Source organism: Leptidea sinapis, chromosome 28 (assembly GCF_905404315.1).
Source record: "Leptidea sinapis chromosome 28, ilLepSina1.1, whole genome shotgun sequence".
Classification (NCBI taxonomy): domain Eukaryota; kingdom Metazoa; phylum Arthropoda; class Insecta; order Lepidoptera; family Pieridae; genus Leptidea; species Leptidea sinapis.
Window position 1 is genome coordinate 2,604,932 of NC_066292.1, and position 22,921 is coordinate 2,627,852.

Genomic DNA, 22,921 nt, shown 5'->3' on the forward strand with positions numbered 1-22,921 from the left:
TTTAAACCGCAATCAATAACTTTTGAATGAAACCGATTTTCACGCAGTTTTCAGTCGTTTTGTAAAGCCGTTGAAAAACTATTAAAAAAAATACATTTAGTTTTTTTTTTATTTCGTAGTTGTTTTAAGATTTCTCAAGATCTACCGGTCCAAATTGTTTTAAAAATCTCAGTTTGGTAAAGCCCTTTCAAATAGCAACACACACACACGCACAGTCAGACATACAGACGTCATCTTAAAAATTGTCAGGAATGCTTCCTAGGACCTAAAACGTTGATGTTTTTATGATGAATATGTATGTTTGTTTCCGAGTCATGGATGTTTATAAGTATTTTTGTATGTCTAGTTTGTGGCAAGATAATTTGGGTAAAAGTTTCAATACAATTATATTATTAACAAGGAAATCCAAATATAATAGTGTTCTTAATTCTTAATATCCTTAATTAACTTTTAATTCATCTTTAACATAAACATAATGTTTAAAAGGCATAAATACAGAAGATCGGAGTTCTTTTGGGCAACATAAAACAATACAGCGTTATAAGTTATGTAAAGATAAAATGTAACTACCCTTCATTTAGAGGCATAGTACAACTAATTGGGCTGTAACAAAGACTAAAGTTGAATAATAAATTGTTATTACAATTATTTGCACACACTGGTAATTGTTTCTTAAGCCCAGCATTCGTCCTAAATTGTTATAATTTTAATTATTAGGTCAAGCCAAAAATATATGATTGAGTTACAAATATCCAAACATACATAAGTTACTAGTATTATCTATGTATTTTTATTTGTTTAATTGTCATCGTTGTAAGATAAATAATTTTATATTTATTTACATTACATTTCTATAAATGTTGATTAAAAAGAGTGACAGTGAGTTTCATGCCATTAATCTCCTTAGAGCTTAACTCTTTCCGAAGTGGCGGTAAATATAAAAAGAAAAGAAAACTTTTGACACTCATAAGTGTCATTCCTTGACCTAAATGAATAAAGTGATTTTGATTTTATTGATATATTTACATCTTTAATCAACAAATTAATGTCATTATTTAAACAACAGTCTTTTGCTTCTTCCAAGGTAAGGATGTAAATTAATTAAGGAACACTTAGTTCTTTTAATATAAAATGAATTATAAATTTAATCATACATTTCAATAATTTCTATCAAAAGTTATATTGAAATGAATATGAAAACTTTTGATAGAACTTTATTTCTAAGTTTATAGACTTAAGATTTTCATAGATGTGTCCAATTTCTAATGTCATATCATATCTTGAATTTGTATTGTAACATATTTTGATGGAAAAGGAACAGTTCATTAAATAGAATGCTTAAAATTGAATTAAAAGGGAAAACCATCAAACATTGGTTGCACTGTAACTAGCTTAACAACTTTAAGATATTATGTGAAAAGTATTCCATTCGCACATCAAACTAAGAAAATAGTACTCACAATGGTTAACTTTCTTACCGCAAAGCAACTAAATCCATTGGTAACTTATTAACAGAAAGAAAAGTTCGTGAAACTACTCGACCAACTTCACAATTCGTTGCGGATAGACCTTTCAATGTACAGAAACAACTTTCCAGCGTCCACTCCAGATAAACTCACGGATCTTAAGTCTACCGTCGATTTGTTAACAAGTATCACATTCTTTAGGATGAAGGTAAGTGTGTTTTGTAAATTTGTAAGATACCATATCAGGCTATGATAACCAGAATGGCCTAACTGCATTTTTACACTACTAAGTTAATAGTTTCTAATAGTTAACAATAATCACTTTAATCTGAGTGATTTATTTTAATAATCTTATAAAATTATTAATAATATTGTGGTCGCTAACTATGGGCCTTATGAGAAAGCTAAAAAAAACTTTAGGAGATCCGTAGGAGAACCAAAGTTACCGACAGATGGCCATTGGGGCAGTAAAGTCCTCGAATAGCGACCGCGTACCGGAAGACATAGTGTTGGTAGGCCGCCCACAAGATGGATCGACGACCTGGTCAAGATCGCCGGAATACGTTGGATGAGGGAGGCGCAAGACCGATCGTCGTGGAAATCTTTGGGGGAGGCCTTTGTCCAGCAGTGGACGTCTTTCGGCTGATGATGATGATGATGATACTAATATTATTATAATTTATAGACTCTGGTACATGCCCTTATGGCATCGCATTATCAATATTTATTCTTTTTTATTTGTGTTCATCAATTAGAGTGAGGCTATTGCGGTGCATCTGTATTGGTCGGAGTAATTAAACTTTTGGTCCATTCGTTATTAATAATGATAAAATATCATTAATTTATTAATAGAATAAGAAGGAATGCACGCTTTTCGTCCATGCTCTCTTGTAGCACTTCATGTTAATGAAGGTCAGTAGCTTCACGTTAAAGACCTGAAACATCGCAGATGTAAAGTTATTCTACCCATAAGTCTAACGTGGAAATAAGTTCCCTGTTAAACCCTTAATAAACGATATGACGGTTGGGGTGGTATATTTTGATTTTTGAGTTGATTGAGTTTTTTGTATGAAGTCAGGTCAATGATTTCTTTATAACACTCATCGTAATGAATGCGGTAGGAGACGCGTAATAAAATGACGCTAATAATCTTTGCGCAGCCCCAAGAGATGTAGACATTTAACGTGTACAAACTGGATCCGCAACAGTCCATGGCGCATACAATTTGACAGAATGTTAATTTAAATGTAGATTTAAAGCTCAACATAAACTTATCGAATACCTAACTTGTCAATGTTCTTACTTATTCAGTCAACTGTTAATTTATTCAAACAAATGATCGAAATCAGAAGTGGGATACCAAATATACCAACAAGTTTAAGTAGAAACTGTCAGAGTGTCTAGTGCAGTTTAGCTTCGATTAAAACTTTGAGCTCCTGCATACTAAAATGTATTGAATATTCTAGATAATCCTTATTGTGTAACAATTTATACAGCTCATTTTGGTATCTTGTGAAGTTTATGTGACACGTGTTCAAACTTTGTGGTTGAAGTTTGACATACTTTGTGTAATAAACCAATCAGATATATGACTCTGAGATCGTTTTGGTTATGTATAGACCTTTACAAATTTATAGAGCAAATGTTAATAGAAGTTCTGGAACAAATTGAGACGAATATTTTATGATCAGAAAAGTAGTGAAAAGGGGTCGGCCAGGGGTACGAAGTTTGTATGAGAAATTGATTTATGATAGAAGCTGAAGAAGCAATAAATATACGTAAGGACCGTGATAAATAGGCATCCATAATTTCTGCCAAATGATCTGGAAGACTCTTGTAGGAGGCGTTGATCTGTACTGCAGTGGTACCTTTGTATGCCGTGAACCAGTAATTTGCCAACATTATTGTGTTTCGGTTAGAAGGGCGCTGTAGCTATTGAAGCTTTTGGGGTACTGAGTTAACATCTTATGTGTCGTAAGTTTCCGCACTCACGCAATCCCAGGGCCTTTATTTGGAATCCTGAGCGGCACTGCAATGAAATTGGCAGGACCTCTCACTAACCATCAAGTGCACTTGGTGTCCTTGCTATGTAGATTTCTTATTAATATTTTGAGTTTTAGGTGTTTTGAAAGAACTGTTTATATGATAAGATAATCATATAGAGGCAAGTCTTCACGTCTAATTAAGTTCTTTGAATTTGTAAATTTCTAACTATAATTTCATCCACTTCCTGATTTTAATTATATTTTAAGGTCCAAGAGCTAAGTAGTCCCCCGCGTGCCAGTACAGTTGTAAAGGACTGTGTGAAAGCTTGTCTCAGGTCGACGTATCAATTCCTGTTTGAAAATTGTTATGTTCTCTACAACAGGGAATTTCAGGTATCTTACATATTCTTTAATATACTTTTTAATGAATAACATTTACTCGAATTTTCAGATTTATGATATCATGGTGTAATCAAAGGAGGTCAAATTGATTATCTTAACCAACATCTGTACAATGAACTAGAATTTTATCGTAGAGATGCTTAATTATTAAAACTCATAATAAGGTTTTTGATAATTAAATTTTCCTTGCCAGCACTCGAACCTATTAAATTTGAAAAAAAAATCGTGTTTCATTTTAAAGTGTTCAATGTTATTTTATTTTTAACAAGAATATGCAAAACAGGTCGACCCAAATGAAGTAAAACGGGACCCATCCGACCACGGCCCACAACTTGATTCAGTGGACTTTTGGCACAAGATTATAGCACTTCTCGTGTCGGTGGTAGAAGAGGATAGAAATTCTTATGCACCAGTCTTGAACCAGTTCCCACAGGAATTGAATATTGGTCAGGTAATTATAGATATAGATTTTCATAGAATTATAACAATCTTTCTGGTGAAACCATTATGTCATCATCATCGTCTCATGTTGTGAAACATGGTTATTTAACTTTTAATTTAGTTAAATATATATTATATGGATATATTATATTATTACAACAACTACAAGCTTATAGTGCCCCAATAAACAATTCTTTTGCATGCAATGGTATTAAATTTTACAATAAATTGCCAAAAAGTGAATCTGAATTATCAATAAATAAATTTAAATCTTTTATTAACCGTAGACTCATGTCGAAGGCTTATTATAGTATTAAAGATTACGTAATAGTTATTTATGCAACTGTTGTGTAATAAGGGGTATCAAAACACGAATGTGGGTTTCGGCTTCGCCTCGTGTGATAATAGCATCACATGAGTTTTTTAATACCTAATTATCTACAGTTGCATACAAGACTTTATCTACACCCATAATATGAATCCTCTAAAATATTCTGACACAGTTAGCTTACTGCTAACATTAAAACAGCCAGTTCTAATAGTAACCTAATATCATCCATTACTGATTATATACAAATATATTAAGTATTAATGAAAGAATTATTTATTTTAGTAGTAATTTTACATTTTGTATAGAGCAATTACAAAAAATACACTTGAATATTATGTTATTTTGCAGCGTTTAAAATATCGGTGTGCTGTCAAAACTTAAATCGCATTTTTTCAAGAAAAATGGCGGGGTTTCGAATAACCTACTTTTTTATGGCGCGCCACGTTCTGGTAGTGTGGAACGCGCGTAAACGAAAATTTTTTTTTTTTAATTCATACAGATACCATGCATTGAGCAATAAGAATGTGGCTGTTTTTTGAAACTCTTTGCGCATGAAGGGATCGAAAAAAATCAAGGAGTGTTGTTATGAAATTCAGTACAACATTACAACACTCGTTTGGATGATGTAATGGTTGTCACGACATTAGGTGTTTTAATGTTGGTAATAAGCTAACTGTTTGAGGATCTTTAATAGAGGATTTAAAGCATGGGTGTAGATAAACGATATTACGATTCGGAATTGAATAGTATTATAGTTGTTATTTTTCATGGATTTTATGGTTCAGCCTTGTATTGTTTTACTGGATTGTATTATTTTAAAAATATACATATGTTTAAGCTTTTGTGTAATTAGCATGTATTTGAATTGTATTTTCGGTGATTGACGTTAACGAGCCATTTTTTGATTTTATGTCAATAAAATATTTGTGACTTTGACTTATTTGGCAACAATTTTCTTTTTATAAAATTTAAAACAAAAATCATAATGTTGGCAATTGTTTGTCCCTACCTAAATTATTTTGCGTTGGATGTTACTTTCTTCAAGCTACTTACTTACCTGATTCATACAAAAATTAACAATTGGCTTGTGTCAGTGGTGATCAGTGATTCTTTTTTTCTTTATTATGTGGTGTTAAACGTAGAAAGTACCTTGAAATATAATTTCTGTGCACGTTGTCCTTTTTTACTTTCTTTTCTATTCTATCATATCCTTTATCTTGTTATGAATCATTTATCTTTTTTTTTTCAACCTCCAAGATGGCGTAAAATACCTTCTGATATATTCTTACAGTTATCTGCAGCAACCATGTGGTCACTATTCGCAGTGGACATGAAGTATGCTCTTGAAGAACATGAACAGCATCGTCTGTGCAAGTCTTCCGCCTACATGAACTTACACTTTAAGGTAACATCTATACTTATTGTTTACAAATGAAAGTAAATGTGTTTAGTTGTTACTTTTTCGGATAACGTATTCAATTAAAGTAAGTAAGGTTGAAAAATACCCGCGCACTGCTTTTAAAATAGAATTTACCAGTGGGAGGTTCCTTTGCACAGGATGCTGGCTAGATTATGGGAACTACAACGGCGCCTATTTCTGCCGTAAAGCAGTGATGTGTAAACATTACTGTGTTTTGGTCTGAAGAGTGCCGTAGCTAGTAAAATTACTGGGCAAATGAGATTTAACATCTTATGTCTCAAGGTGATGAGCGCAGCACACTACAACTGTTGTAGTGCCGCTCAGAATTTTTGGGGTTTTCAAGAATCCTGAACGGCACTGCATTGTAATGGGCAGGGCGTATCAATTGCTATCAAGGTGACGAGCGCAGTAACACTACAACTGTTGTAGTGCCGCTCAGAATTTTTGGGGTTTTCAAGAATCGGCTAAAGGTCCTGCTGGTCTCGTAAAATTTTCGTAAGAAAAAAGAATTTATCAAACTATAACGAAGTTCGAATTTTTTTATATTACAATTACAAAAGGCAGTGGCAACAGACTATGCATGGCGTGAAGACCGATTACGAATCTATATTTATTTCAATTCATTGGTATTGGTATTGGTAAAGGGCTCCTGTTTTCGCAATTAGACTGCTTAGTTGGGTCCATTTTGCGTGCAGTGTTGGCCAGTCATTCCAACCAACCCAGCTCCTTCCAGAAGTTCGTAACACTCCTGGGGTGTTAGCAGACTTCCTGGAGAGACCTTATATTCACTAAGGTTTTTGCCCGTTGGTTGGCCACTCCAGCACATTCGCAACACACAGGTTAGACAGCCCCTGCACCTAGGACTGTCCATAACGCCGATTGTAAATAGGTGCTTGTTCAGTGATGTGTGATCCGTTAAGAGTGCCGACCATGATTCGGATGTCGTGTCTGTTTAGGCTAATAAGTCGACGTGTCAGTTTGGGCGATAGTGCAGGAATCGCCTCTTTCGACTGTCTACAGCCTGAGACATTTGTCCATCGGGTTCTGTATAGGTTGTTGGTGAGAGAACGTATCCATGACCGCATTTGGCTGAAGGGTAGCGGCAGGACTGATTTCAATTCAATCAAGAGGGTACTAGAGAGACGCCGTTAAGCTTCCAATGAGTCTCAAGCTTATTTAAATACATTAGTAATATATTTTTATTTTAGGTAAAATGGCTACATACAAACTACGTGAAGGATGTGCCACCTTACTGTGGTGCTGTACCAGAATATCCAGCCTGGTTTGAACCGTTCGTAATGCAGTGGCTCAACGAGAATGATGATGTGTCTCTGGAGTATTTGAATGGAGCTTTCAATAGAGATAAGAGAGATGGGGTAAGTGAATACTGCTCGGTGCTAATATATTAATTTTAAACACGAAACATCAAGTTCTTTCGTAGCTGTATCATCGTTACTAAGCACAGTAGTAACTTCAACATTTTTATTGCCATATTTTGAATAAATGGATCCCAACAATGAACCTGCACAGGTTCCTTTGCACAGGAAGCCGGCTAGATTATAGGTACCACAACGGCGCCTATTTCTGCCGTGAAGCAGTAATGAAGGGCGCCGTAGCTATCAATTACCATCAGCTGAACGTCCTGCTCGTCTCGTTCCGTTTTTTTATAAAAAAATGGAATGGAAAATATGAAAGTGTAAAATTTTTCTTTTTATTCCAGTTCCAAAAGTCAAGCGAGCACGCATTATTCAGTAATTCTGTGGTGGACGTGTTCACGCAACTAACCCAGTGCTTTGATGTGGTTTCTAAACTGGAGTGTCCAGACCCCGAGATATGGAAGAGATACATGAAAAGATTCGCGAAGACAATCGTCAAAGTGCTAGTGGCTTACGCTGACATCGTGAAAAAAGAGTTCCCTGAACATCTAAAAGAAGAAAGAGTAGTAAGTAACATTTTTATAAATACTTATCATAAGCCGATTTTCACCAAAGTACAGCAAAGTTTTATCTCCATTATGTTGATATCTAGCACTCCACTTGAGGATTCATTTGACGGCTATTGTATTCCCAAATCAATAAGACTTAGTAACTTTGAAACATAAAGCATAATCCCACGGTACAGCAACCTTGACCACTAGTATTTCAGATGTCCTTGAACGTTTACTGTTTCACTTCCTATTACGTGGCTCACGTAACTCTTGCCGATTTACTCCATAAAAAAAGCTATTTTAAATCTAAATAATATTCGAAGAATCACAGATGACATATAAAATTATAATAGTCATAAGATACGTTTAAAATCCTGTGTCATATAGATCAACCAACAACAATTCTACCTGGTTCATTGATGTATGATGGAGCTTGTGTGTTATGTTCCAACAACTCTGTCTTTTGAATTGCCAAAAATTTAAATTAATCTGTGTGATCAATATTCTTAATATGTAGATTATTTCGCATAATTTGTTATTTTTTTTTAACCCTCACTTCTTCTAAAATACAAATAAAATTTGAAAACAAAATTTTATGAACGAGTTTCGAAACAAAATTGTTTGCGAGTGCTCTCCCAACTGAGCTAGCTCAGCACTCGCACGGACCGCGAGAGTTCGTGGGTTCTAGTCCCGCATCGTTCATAAAATTTTGTTTTCAAATTTCGCTTAATTTATCAATATTATTATATCTGGCTTATCTCGTATAACAGGCTTGCATCTTAATGAATAACATTCAGCAACTTCGGGTGCAGCTTGAGAAGATGTTTGAAGCAATGGGTGGAACTAAATTGGAACGCGATGCCGCCGATATACTTCATGATCTACAACAGAGCCTTAACAGCACTCTTGATGATCTCGCTTCCATGTTCGCGAACAGGTACATAAGTAACATCTAACATTTAAATGAATGCTGAGGACATATTAAAGAAGATAGGGTTCACCTACTAGTATGGATCATTGCTTCTCATGCAAAATTTGAGAAATTAAAAAGAAAATCTTTTTTTTGGTTCTTTAGTCCTATCTGAAGTTAATTTCACATAGCCCTGATCACGTTACAGCACCATCAATGATCTCTCTTCTAATCAATGTATCAGTTTAATAAAGTTCATATTGTTTTTTTTTTTATTTGAGTAATTAAAAAAAAACAACACTTTTTGGGGTACTTTAGGTACCTACTCCAATCTGAAGTTCATTTTACATAACCTTGATCACCTTGCATTGCGCCCTGATGGGTGATCCCAGGGACGTAAAGATGGAATCTATTTACCAGTGGGAGGCTCCTTTGAACAGGAAGCCGGCTAGATTATGGGTACCACAAAGGCGCCTATTTCTGCCGTGAAGCAGTAATGTGTAAACATTACTGTGTTTCGGTCTGAAGGGCGCCGTAGCTAGTAAAATTACTGGGCAAACGAGACTTAACATCTTATATCTCAAGGTGACGAGCGCAATTGTAGTGCCACTCAGAATTTTTGGGTTTTTCAAGAATCCTAAGCGGCACTGCATTGTAATAGGTGAACGTTCTGCTCGTCTCGTCCCTTATTTTCATTAAAAAAAATCTCATGTATCTGTAATTCCCTACATGAGCTATGATTTCTTCTAATCAGTATATCAATATGACAAATTTTCAATTTTTGCTTTCAGCTTAGAAATCCGTATAACAGCAAGTGTGAAGGAACTGGGAGAGCTGTTACAAAAAGTGGGGGGAGGTGGTGCACCCGGCGCGCCACAGCCTCCCGCTCATCACGAGGCTGATGAAGTGCTGAGACCACTCATGGATATACTGGTATTAATATTTAATGTTAAAGTCATAGTTAAACATTGTAAGGCATTAAAGGCATTTATTTTCTCAAAATTCTTTAGAATTCTTTTTGATGTCATTTCTAATAACTACTAGACACTACTACCGCTTCGGAAACAAATGGCGCTCTGAGGGAGAAGAAGAGGCGCAAGAAACTCTCCCAGCATTCTTTTTTTTGCGCTCTTTTCAATAAAAATATACAATATTGTACAGTCATTTCTATCGCTATAAAATAATCACAATCTAGTCCCAGGCTGTCCGATCATTTAGATATTCAGCAGTGGAGTAATAGGATTTACGACAGAGCCATTTTTTTATAAAACATTTAAATTTATTTATAGATAATGCCTGAACAGTGGCTGGGACTTTATTATAGAAGTGTATACATTTACCCTTAAAGCTATTATGTATCTTATGAAGCCTACTAGAATTAGTTACAAGCAATCCCTTATTTCTAGTGCTATAATAACGAAAATCACTATTAAGTGCAAAAAGGTGACGGTTTTTGTGAACGTATATTAAATTTTCATAAATGTACTGACAATGAACAGTCATAATATTAATTTCTTTAAATTTTTCTTTGAGAGACTGTATATATTTGCGATCAATGTGAAAATGATGGTGGTGGATTGAAGATGCTAGAACCTGAGTCAGGAAGGGGCGTGGAAATTTAGGGTTAGTTAGTTGGCCCTATTTTAACTTTAACCTCATTTTGCTTATTGACGTAGGGCTCAAAGAAGACTCACATTAATTCCTCAATAAAAATAAAATCAAATACAGTCCACTCAAATAATTATATCGAATTATAATTATATAACCAATCTACCCGAATAAAAAAATTTACCCATTTTTTTACCATCGGCAAACAGACAAATAAAGGTGGCTTAAGTTGGGAAAATTCCGGTTCTGTGAAGAATAGTTCTTCACAACAAACTCATTTTTATTCATTGAAAGGCATAAAAGGCAGGCAGTTTCTCAAAATTTATTCATAGTCCAAAATTGTCCTTTTTGATCTCAGTTAAATATACTATCCCTTCGAGAAAATGCTGCTATGAGAGAGAACAAACAGTTATTTATTTAAAAAATAATACAAAATGAAATTTTTTGCTGACTCATGTGATCATTTGATGTTTTTAGCTTTATTTTGTCCATGCTATAAATGCTGTATATGCGGTTTGACTACCGAATACGTGTGAATGATAATCTTAATATTTAGAGCGTATTATTTCTGCTTCAAACATGTTTTATTTGGTTTACGATCACTATTTAAATCAAATTCAAATTGAAGTCACTACAAAATGAAATTCCTTCTTTTTATCAGGACGGATCACTAACAATGTATGCTGAGTCATGCGAGAAGACAGTTCTGAAGCGATTGTTGAAGGAGTTGTGGAAGATTGTGATGAAGATCCTAGAGAAGACAGTGGTACTTCCACCAATGACAGATAAAACGGTACAATATCAATATTTAATTTCATTAAAGTGAGTGTTATACATTTAAATACAATACCTTCATCAAGCAAAATGTTAATCCTTTAAAAAAATATTAAAAGATACAATTTTATGTTATTAATATGCCAATACTACGTTATTACTGCTACAAATATAAAATAGGATGCCAGTATAGTCTGAGAATTAAATCAAGACGACGTGCATAATAATTCGAATCCAACTATACTCACCAATTCTCCCTTAGTCAACTCGCGCCAACTTTACCCGAATAAGCGTTAAATAAAGTACAATTTATGTTACATTCTCTTCAAGCACACTTTTGCCGTTCCACTATCAGACTGTAAATGATATGCTTCGATCATTAAAAATTCTTTAGATTTACAACCAAGTGATTTGCTATTGTTTCACTCACATTTATATTTATGATATAATCGTTAACACTTATAATTACACCTGCAAAACGCTCATACAAGGTGAAGACATATAAATCACACCCTATTCACGATCCAAACAGATGATGCTGAAGAATCTTACCAACAACGCGAAGAATTTGGCAGCCAACGCGAAGATTGAAGACATGACGCAACTGTTCAAGAGTACAGTTGGCAAACAAGACGTCAAGCATGCCTTGTCCGGTGTTATGGATATATCTAAAGAGGTAACATACTGTAAACATTGTGCTTATTTATTGCCCGTACTAAGCCAATAGCGCATTCCCTTCGTTCATAAATTCTAGAATCCGGAAGCTGCGGCCATTTAATATAGATCAAATACAATTTATATGATATTTACTTTGTATTGTTTTGATATTCAGTGAAAACTTTATATTATCATTAGCACAATACTATTTTCCATCATAAACTTTTCTCAAAATGTGATTGTTAATTCTGTTTACATAGTTATATTATATTTACATGCTGAAGTATCTTGTTCAGCTTCTATCATTGTTTATTGTTTTTTGTCTAATTTTCTCAGCTACAATTTAATAACAAAAATTTGTATATCTATATATTTGTATATCATATGTGTTGTATATATATATATATACAAAAAAACATAACACTAAACATTAGGAAATAAAAAAATAAAATAGTAATTTAGGCAGGTTTCGTCAAGCAAGCTGATATTGCTTGTGGTGGTATCGTGGACCGGGTCGTTCCCTTTTCTGAAATGCAATGGCCGTTCTATGTTTCACGCTCGTGAGGTACTTGTCGTGGCAGACGATCCTTTCATAGCGAACCCTTTTTTTTGTTTTTAAATTGATATTTATATATTTCTTCAAATATTCAAATAATAGCTTTATTTCTTTACAGTGTATGTGGTTTGACCTCAATACCTCTTGAAGGTTTTATATGATTCATTAATTATATTTTCAAATTTCAAACTGATCCATGGGTTGTAGGTATTTGGTATAAATTGAAAAGTATTAAATGAAATAAACATTTATTAAAAAATTGTAGCTTTCATATCAATTCTTCTCATAGTTGAATGTATTTAAACATCGACATTCTTAAGTGTGCTTTTATTTAAATGAACAAACTACTTATGATTTTGTTATATTTTTGAGATAACAGTCTATAGATATTTAGTATTGTTAAATATCTTTGAGACCCAAGGCAGTTAAATAATATCTATCATTTATTTTTCCAGCATTTATCTGCTGAGAAGAGTTTAACTCCAAAGCAGTGCGCAGTGCTAGATGCAGCTTTGGACACGATCAAACTGTATTTCCACGCTGGAGGAAATGGCCTTAAGAAGACGTTTCTGGAGAAGAGTCCTGAACTTCAGTCACTGAGATACGCGCTCAGTTTGTATACCCAGACCACAGACACTTTGATCAGGACGTTTGTGACCAGTCAGCAGAATCAAGGTATGTTTGATTGATAAATTGACTAGAATAGACGCGATTTACCTATTACTAATCTCCATCAGGTAATGCATCCCATAAATGTATGTTAAGAAAAAAAAAATCTGTGTACACGTTAAATGAATAAAAGTCTATTTACACATAAAATGTATGTATGATCCGAATTAACATAAATTAAAACGATTTAAAAAAGTAAAACGAGCGCACGTGTTACCTGAAGTTACTAAATGATCACATCAATAATGTTTTCGCACTTTTATCATTTTATCAAGCTAATGAGATACTCAGTTGGCACTTGTGTGCCGGAGATAAAAAGACGTATTGGTACCAAGGATGCTATGACCCGCCTGTACAAAAATATGGAAAAAGAGGGGAATCACTATTAACACTAAGACCCGCTTAGTACTACGTGCCTTGATATTCCCCATTTTTCTGTATGTCGTGGAGTCGTGGACGATACGGGCTCGAGACAGGAAGAGGATTGATGCCTTGGAGATGTGGTGCTGGAGGCGTATGTTGAGAATACCTTGGACGGCCAAGAGAACAAATGTATCGATCTTCTCACAGCTCAAGATAAAAACCCGTCTGTCCATGATATGCCACCAATAAATTCTTTCGTATTTTGGCCACATAATCGAAGAGGTAATGAGCCCGCAAGCGAGCCCGAGGCCGATCTCCTACCAGATGGACGGACCAAATAAAAGACTCCAGGTCCCCGAGGTTTAGCTCCGTCGTCAGGGCCGCGATGGACAGAAGCCGATGGAAACAAATAGTTCACTCCAAGTGTGGACCATTTGTTGATGACCATGATCCTCAGTCATGAGGGAACGACTAGAGAGATAATGAGATACTCAGATAGGCGGACGCTTCATAAGGTCGGCAAAGTTCAAGAGATTCCTCTGGTGTTGTAAGAGAGTTTGGATCGCGGTGATGACACTATCAGATGACCCTTATAATATATTATGCTCGTTGCTTCTCTTCTTTAAAAAAAGCCAGATATCAGTTTAATATATGAAAGAGCTTCATTTTCAGAATCATAAATAAGACCAAATATCTGCTTATAAAGGATTTCCTGACATTCTTAGCAGATCTAACGTCACACCTTATGAACCAAAATAAATATATTTTATGTACTTTGATATCCTGTATCAGTCACAATTAATAAACATGGAATTTCTATGATGTATAGAAAGTATTATTTTAAAATCTCAGTGCATTATTTGTGGCGTGGATATTTTTCAAGTAGGTTTTTACAACTATATAGGTACAAATTCAAACTCACATGGAGTACTGTTCTCACTTCTGGGCAGGCACTCCCCGGTATGAGCTTTTTCCATTCGACCGCATACAACGAATTGCGTGGAGATCTAAGGTCTCTCTGCAATTTCTACCACATTTATCACGGGATGTGCACAGACAGGATGTTTAGGGTTGGCATTCATTCAGGGTTCATATTCAATATGCAAACTTTCATGCGGGTGAAAATTGTTGCATGTTGACATCTGGCATGCTACAACGGCGCGCTTTGCAATTAATTTCTTCCCTCGCACAGACAATTGTATACCGATACGTCCTAGAGACCTTAAAGACTAGACAATACTCCCACGATTAATCTCGTCAATGCATCTTTTGACCTCTTTTGTTAAGGGGCAGTTGCTTCACCACTCCCCATCACGAGCCTCTTGCAAGTTTGTCCCTCTTATTTAAAAATCACTTTCGAATCGTTTTTTTACAAATAAAGATTGAAAATTATTTTAAAGAATTGAAAATTGAAAATATGTATAAAAAATGGAATTGAAATATATATAAATAGAGGTATGTGTAGTGCAAACGCATAGTGTTTGTATGTCGCAATAGGTAAAAGGCTTCCACCGTGCACTATGGTGGTTGCAAGATACCTTTAAGAGTGTAGAAGATATGGGGGTTAAAACATGTGATTTCTAAAATGTGTGATTGTCGTTAATCTAAGAAGATTTGGATTGGTCTAGAAATTTCTAGAATGACCTCCAGATTTCTAGAATTATTTGGAATATTTTCTAATGTAAGCTTTTATTCTTGATCTAGAATTGTTTTATATGAAAAAATTGTGAAATTTGCGATAAATTATTCACACTAACAAATAAGTATACAATTAAAAATGAACCAACCAAGCAGGGTGATATTTACAGCTAGTATATTATACACATATATATATAAATATATATTCCAGTTACTTAGTACTAATACTTTGTATTGGAACACCCAAAAAGTAAAATTATGTGGAACAACAAACGTATAGAATATAGACAGCAAAACCAATGAATATCTGGGCCTAATAATTTAATAAGGAAATTGAACAAAGAATAGGAAGTACTTGGCGAAGGTACTGGGTACTCAAGCATATAATGAAAACCGGTCACATCTCCCAAATAAAATCCCCGACAAAAGTTTTTAAACGTGTATACGTCCATGCATGACTTATGGATGCCAAACTTGGTCTCGCACAAATAAAAATTTAAACAAATTAAAAGTGTGCCAACTGGGATTGAGCGCAGTATGTTGAAAATAGAAAAGCAACATAAATAACAAACATAAGAAAGAAAACTAAAATGGAAAATGTGGAAAATTTAATTAAGCAGCTAAAATGGCGTTGGAAAGGATGTGATAAGAAGCAAACAAGATAAATGGACAAAAGACATTATGGAGTGATATCCAAGTTATGGAAAAAGAAATAGAGGGAGACAAACGATACGAAGGGAAGTTGATTTCAAAAAGATTGTTAGACCAACATGGAGAAGAACAACTTACGACAGGAAAATGTGGAAAGATCTGGAGGAGGCCTATGTCGACGGACAAGCGAGTGATGATTAACTTAAGAAATAGTATATTTTAGGTGAAATATAAGACTAATCATTTTGTATAAGTTGTACCATAACTTAAGAATGAACTCTATAGTTTGCTTGAAATAAAGGCTTCATTCATTCATTCAACCTAGTACTGATATGTACAATTCATTTAAAATTGCAACAAAGACTTTACAATAGTATGTTAAACGAAACGTAAACAACGCAGGATTGGCGGAAACTTTATACGAAATTATAAATAAGTCAAAATAAACGTACAAAAATTTAAGCGAACTTGTGTATTTTGCGATGAAGTGTTATCTTCGCTTATTACAATCATTAACAAAATTTGTATTTCTCGGAAATTAATAATACGGATTATTACTATAAAATTAACTTCACATTGAAATTATACTTTGTAATTAATCATCTCATCACTAATAAAGTGTATCCCATAACTTTCATCGAAAAATGTTTGCGGTCCAATACAATCTCTCAATATTTTCGGCACAGTTGCGGAGGAAGGCAGTGTCGGTGAAGTATCTCTTCAAGTGGACCTCTTCACTCATCCTGGCACTGGAGAACATAAGATAACGGTTAAAGGTATGCTTATATATTAAAACTGACGCCCTGGCTGAACGCCCTGCTCGTCTCGTCCCTTAGTTTCATAAAAAAAAGACTTTCATTTGCTTTCGACCGCGCTCAGTAAAGAGTCAAGGTGTTGGGTGCGTTTAAGTGAAAATAAATAGAAATCCAAATTCAACGATATATTAGGGGGTCTGTGCTTTTATGGCTACTGAGGAATAAAATTTCCAAAGTTGTCTTAGTACTTTACATATATTATATTATTATTACTACATTATTATTATTATTAGTATTATAAAAATTCCGAATTCTTGATGTATGCTGATGACTTATAAATTTACAAAATTATTAAGAATAATAATGACTGTTGTCTTTTGCAATCTGATTTAGACAGTCTGGCTAAATATTGTGAAGCTAATAAAATAAAATTTAGTATAAATAAATGCAAATCAATGACTTTTACAAAAAAGAAAAAACCCATTAATTTTACATATAATATTAATAACAACAAACTTAGTAAGGTTGACGAAATTTGTGACTTAGGAATCATTCTAGATTCAAAAATGTTAATGAATAAACATATTGATAATATAGCAAATAAAGCATTTAAGATGCTTGGTTTCGTTTCCCAAATAGGAAAAAACTTCCGTAACCTAAAAACTTTTACATATCTTTATTGTACTCTCATAAGGTCAACTATTTAATACGCAGTCATAGTTTGGGATCCTGTTTACAATATTTACACAGATACTTTGGAAAAAATTCAGAGAAAAATGCTTAAAATAATTAATTTTAGATGCCTGAAAAATGTTTTTGATTACACAAGCATACTAAAACAACTTAATATGACATCACTTCATCACCGTAGAATACAACTCGAATCACTATATTTATACAAAATCATTCATAATAACATAAATTGCACTGACTTAGTTAATAAAGTACATTACAAAACCACGAAGCCCGCACGTGACACGACTAAAAGACTTTTATATACCACTATCGCGTACAAATGCTGGAAAACGATCACCCGTCCGTAGAATGTGTTATAGATATAATGAATACTTCACTAATTTAGATATTTTTCATGACAAGCAGTCCACATTTAAATCCCAGGTTATAAGTATATTAAGAAAGAAGCAAGAAGACGAATACAAAATTTAAATATGAACTATACATAGAATACAGGCTCCTAAAATGTGTATATATGTATGTATATATATATAGGTAAATGTGTATAATATAGATAGTAGGTATAATATATATTTTAGTGTATTGCTATAATATGTATAGGTATATATTATTATATATCTTTGATTATATTATTTTTATTTTATTTTTTAAATATTTTATATGTATATATGTCACTATTACTATCACTTATAAATATTATTTTTATCTTAATTTTTAAGCACTAGTAGTATTAAGCGTAGATAACGCAATTTTGTTAAAAAACAGCGGAACACGTGGTTTAGAATACATGTATTATAATTCTTATAACTTATTGTCTGCACATGTATTTGTATTTCTGTTTGTGTTTTTCCAATAAAATAAATAAATAAATTATTGTTACAGTGATAGCAGCCAATGACTTGAAATGGGTTATAGCGAGTGGTATGTTCCGTCCCTTCATAGAAGTAAACCTCATTGGTCCCCATCTGGCAGATAAGAAAAGAAAGTTTGCTACCAAGTCCAAGAGCAATAACTGGAGTCCAAAGTTCAACGAGACTTTCCATTTGTAAGATTTTATATATTATTTTATTTGTTAAAGAATGTACTATAAAATTCTTTTATCTAGTTGTAACCTATATACCGTTTTAACTACAAATTATGCTGGCATGTCATTTAGAACCCTATATACTTGTATAAAGACTTTTTGTTTGACAAACAACAAAACATGATTTGAATTATTGATTGTAGTGCGTTATTTAAATTAATAAGGAATAAATCATCCTGTTTCTTTTACTAAAAAAAACATTTATTTAACTTACTTATTTTAAAAATTATTGGGCAAAATATTTAAAGAATTAATTCTAAATAGCAATGACAATAAAAACTATAAAAGGGTATAAAAGGGTTTTGCATTTTGCCGTAAGTGTTCTAATGTTTCCATTACAAATATATTACAGAAACCAGAAAATATCTTAAAATATTTATAATTAACTTATCTTTAAACTTATGCTCTTAAAATTATGTCAGTTCTACAATAATTTTACATTCGACGTCAAAGTTGAAATAACTGAAGTAGAATTTTATAGTTTGATACAGTGTGCTTACCTGCATAATAATTATGCATTCAGTTGCTCTCTATGCTGACATAAGCGTAGACTAATTGTTTTCAAATTCAAATATTTTTATTCAAAAAAGGATGTGACATCACTTATTGAAAGTCAAAAACTACCACCCATTCCAAAACGAATGCCTCAAACCTGAGAAGAACGGATGCAACAAACTCAGCGGACTGTTTTTTCATCAATAAAATATGTTTTATTAAAATATGTTTATATAAAAAAATATGACTTATTAAGATACGCTTGTCATCAGCGATATCTACATTTGTTCGTGTAAAATAATCAAAATAATCTTTTCAAGTATGGTGAGTGCGACGGAGCAGTTAGAGCTATTTGAACTGCACGTGTGTGTCAGAGACTACTGCTTCGCGAGAGAGGATAGACTGGTTGGAGTCGCCGTCATGCGACTTGCTGGCATAGTCGAACAGGTGTGTATTGCCCCTCATAGTTTTCGTAACAGGTTTGAAATACATTTAATCGGATTAAATGTTGAAAACTCAAAAGGAATTTATTCTCATTGTGATGTAAATGCTTTTATAAATAATGCATTTAATGAATTTTGTGGGGCCTAGCTTTTGTGTAATAAACATATTTTAGCCTGTATTTGTATAAAGTATCTTATTTGAACGTGTCGCGGTAAGTTAACTTAATTTCCCGATTATGTTTTCCCAAACATTACAATAAAATATGTGATATTTCTCCTACCGCAATTCATTAAATGGCGGCAGTTATTTAAAGAAATTCATACAAGTATATTTAAATGAAGGATGAGCTCAATAATTCAAACAGTTATTTTATAATAGCATAAAATTTCGAGGATAAAATCTACAACGTAAACATTTAAGGAAATACTGGTTAACCTTATCACTGCGTAGTATGTGTGAGGTGAGACTGATTGATAGAATTCCGAATGCGGTAATACGACCGCGCTGTGGTCTGAAAGAGGATATTGTGACAAGGACTGAGAAAGGAATGCTGGAATAGTTTGGACACGTGGAGCGAATGAGTGAAGAAAGAATGACGCATCAAATATACAAGGCAAAGTTTGTGTGGAAAAGCCGGTCACGGGAGACCTCGTAGAACATTCGTCGACCTAATTGGTGACGTTTTGAGAAAAGGAAAGGTCCGAATCACTTTCAACCGGCGAGCATGTATGAAAAGTGTAATGATTGGAGAGGAAGCGCATGAGGCTTGGAAGGATAGAAGCAAGTGGCATTCTATTGTCTCTGCCTACCCCGACGGGAACAAGGCGTGAGTGTAGTATGTGTATGTTTTAATGCAGTGATGTATTAGCAAACTACAAATTTTTTAATGACATCACTGAAGATAAAATATATGATAGAAGAAAAAATAGAACACGCCTCCTAGTATGAAACTAACTCGACAAAGATGATTTATCGCATATTCTTTGTTGATAGAAACGAAAAGAAAACGCGAAAGAAAGCTCTAACCGTGTGGTAAAACTGGTGCCGGAACAAAAGCAAAACCAAAACCAAATAATCGACACCGTAAGTGGATATGATCAGCAAGCTGTTTATTATCTGTTTTATGTTTCTTTCTATTATTTCCTTGATGACTTTCCTCTTTCAACTGATAATACTATTAATATTAGCAAGCGTCTCGCTATTGAAGTAATCGATGTTTTAAGTTAAAACAAAAATTTAAATTTAAAAGTTAAATGTAAATAATCCTTTTAGTTCTATTGTTGTTCTTTATATGATGTATTATATTATTGTTAAAAAATGGTGTGATTTTTTAAAGATATTTTATTTAAATAATCAACCAAATTCTTATAATGCTTAATTATAACTGCAATTTTCTAATTGCTAGCTATAATTTATTTAATATTCATATTTTTTTGATAAGACTAATTTTAAATGAACGTTTAGGGAGTATGCAATAATGATATTGCCTGTTAAAAAAAAAATGGTAATTACCTGTAACTTTGTTGTAAAAAAATGGTTGCAAGCAGAGGTTGCCATAATTTCAATAAACGATTCTCATTTTAGGTTAAATTAATTAAAATGAGCAAAATTAATTAAATAACATGATATACTTGCTGACTCTTAACTGGAGCGAGAATTGTTTATTGTAACCATGGCAACCTCTACTTGCGGCCATTTCTTAACTGGTAACCCAGGTTTATCGTAAATAGTAAATATAAAACTAAAATTTTGTATTGAAACAAAAAAAACATATGACTGTAAAATTATCAAAATGAATGTACCTGTTTACACCTGCAACCCTAATGTTGCAGTTGATTGAGAGCTGGCAACCATACTTTATTCAATTCTCTACAAAATTTCCTATAAAATGACGTACAATTTATTAAAAATACAGTTATTAAACATACAGCATATTACATAAAAAATAATTATTGTAAAATCAATTTCAGGTAATTAAGGCCAATTTTTTATAGTCAATCTATCGCAAATACATTGCATACTCCCGAATAGTTCCATTAAAATTAGTTTTACCAAAAAAACACGTACCTGCAGAATCGAGCGGTTTGATCTTGTACAATAAGAATATGTAGCGTTAATTTGACTTACGAAAAATAAAGTTAATTTAAAGAAAAAAATCATCAATTAGTAGGTACTTTAAGAAAATCATACAAGTATATTTAAATAAAAAGGGCGCATGAGGTGCATAACAATACTTATTCAAACAGTTATATTATTTCCATAAAATATAAATGATAAAATCTTCAACGTGATGAATGAGCATATTTTAAATTTAACGCTGGTATCGTATCAGAATAGAGAGTATAATACGAGCCTGCAACCATGAAATAAACTCGACAAAGATGATTTATTGCATATTCTTTGTTGATAGAAACGAAACGAAAACACGAATGAAAGCTCTAACCGTGTGGTAAAACTGGTGCCGGAACAAAATCAAAACCAAAACCAAATGATCGACACCGTAAGTGGATATGATCAGCAAGCTGTTTATTATCTGTTTTATGTTTCTTTCTTTTATATTTTCTTTCATGACTTTACTCTTTGAACGGATAGTTATATTATTATTAGAAAGCGTCTCGCTGTTGATGTAATCAATGTTTTCAGTTAAAATAATTTTTTTTGTTTAAAAGTTAAATGTAAATACTTTTTAGTTCTATTGTTGTTGATGTTTATATTGTGTTTAAAATGATCTGATTATTTAAAAATATATTTTATTTAAATAATCAACCAAAATCTAATAATGCTTCAACTATAACTGCAATATTGTAATTTCAATTTGACTTTCTTACGAATAATAGTAAAATACATGATCACATGTTTTCTATCGCAATTCATCAATTGGTAGGTGGTTTAAGAAAATCATACAAAAATATTTTAATTGAAAAAGGTGCATAAGTCACTTAAACTTACTAATTCAAACTGTATTATTAATTCCATTAAATTTAGACGATAAAATCGTACCCAACTTATTCATCAATAAGCATAATACAAATTTATCAAAGAGTAGAGAGAAATAATACACGCCTGAAACCATGAAACAAACTCGACAAAGATGATTTATTGCCTATTCTTTGTTGATAGAAACGAAACGAAAACTCTAACCGAGTGGTAAAACTGGTGCCGGAACAAAAGCAAAACCAAAACCAAATGATCGACGCCGTAAGTGGATATGATCAGCAAGCTGTTTGTTATCTGTTTTATGTTTCTTTCTTATATATTTTCTTTGATGACTTTCTTCTTTCAACGGATAATTCTATTATTATTAGCAAGCGTCTCGCTATTGATGTAATCGATGTTTAAGTTGTAAGTTAAAACAAAAATTTTTGCATTAAAGTAAAAATTTAAATTATCCTTTTTAGTTCTGTTGATGATTACGTTATGTTAAAAATGGTGTGATTATTTAAAAATATAGTTTATTTTAATTAATCAACCAAAATCTAATAAAGCTTAAACTATTACTGCAATGTTCTAATTGTTAGCTATTATTTATATATTATTATTTATTTATTTAGGATTTGTATCATTCAATTTGACTTACTTACGAATAATAATACTATGATTATAGTAGCATAGCTTTAATCAGTTGGTAGGTGTTCTAAGATAATCATTA

At 33.0% G+C, this 22,921-nt stretch overlaps 1 protein-coding gene across 6 annotated transcripts in view; it reads left to right on the forward strand.

The window, feature by feature from the left end:
• The window catches only part of LOC126973158 (protein unc-13 homolog A), a 116,118-nt gene that overhangs the window by 83,013 nt on the left and 10,184 nt on the right, over positions 1-22,921 (forward strand). For 3 of the 6 annotated variants that reach the window (XM_050820363.1, XM_050820364.1, XM_050820362.1), the window contains exons 14-29: positions 1,516-1,674; positions 3,719-3,844; positions 4,137-4,304; positions 5,917-6,030; positions 7,254-7,421; positions 7,766-7,987; positions 8,743-8,909; positions 9,674-9,815; positions 11,152-11,283; positions 11,797-11,940; positions 12,933-13,152; positions 16,485-16,574; positions 18,132-18,294; positions 19,149-19,275; positions 20,266-20,355; positions 21,683-21,772. In XM_050820363.1, the coding sequence (XP_050676320.1) occupies positions 1,516-1,674; positions 3,719-3,844; positions 4,137-4,304; positions 5,917-6,030; positions 7,254-7,421; positions 7,766-7,987; positions 8,743-8,909; positions 9,674-9,815; positions 11,152-11,283; positions 11,797-11,940; positions 12,933-13,152; positions 16,485-16,574; positions 18,132-18,294; positions 19,149-19,275; positions 20,266-20,355; positions 21,683-21,772 (2,322 nt within the window). The remainder of the gene's footprint in view (positions 1-1,515; positions 1,675-3,718; positions 3,845-4,136; positions 4,305-5,916; positions 6,031-7,253; positions 7,422-7,765; positions 7,988-8,742; positions 8,910-9,673; positions 9,816-11,151; positions 11,284-11,796; positions 11,941-12,932; positions 13,153-16,484; positions 16,575-18,131; positions 18,295-19,148; positions 19,276-20,265; positions 20,356-21,682; positions 21,773-22,921) is intronic. The other 3 variants (XM_050820366.1, XM_050820368.1, XM_050820365.1) reach the window with 2 other exon arrangements.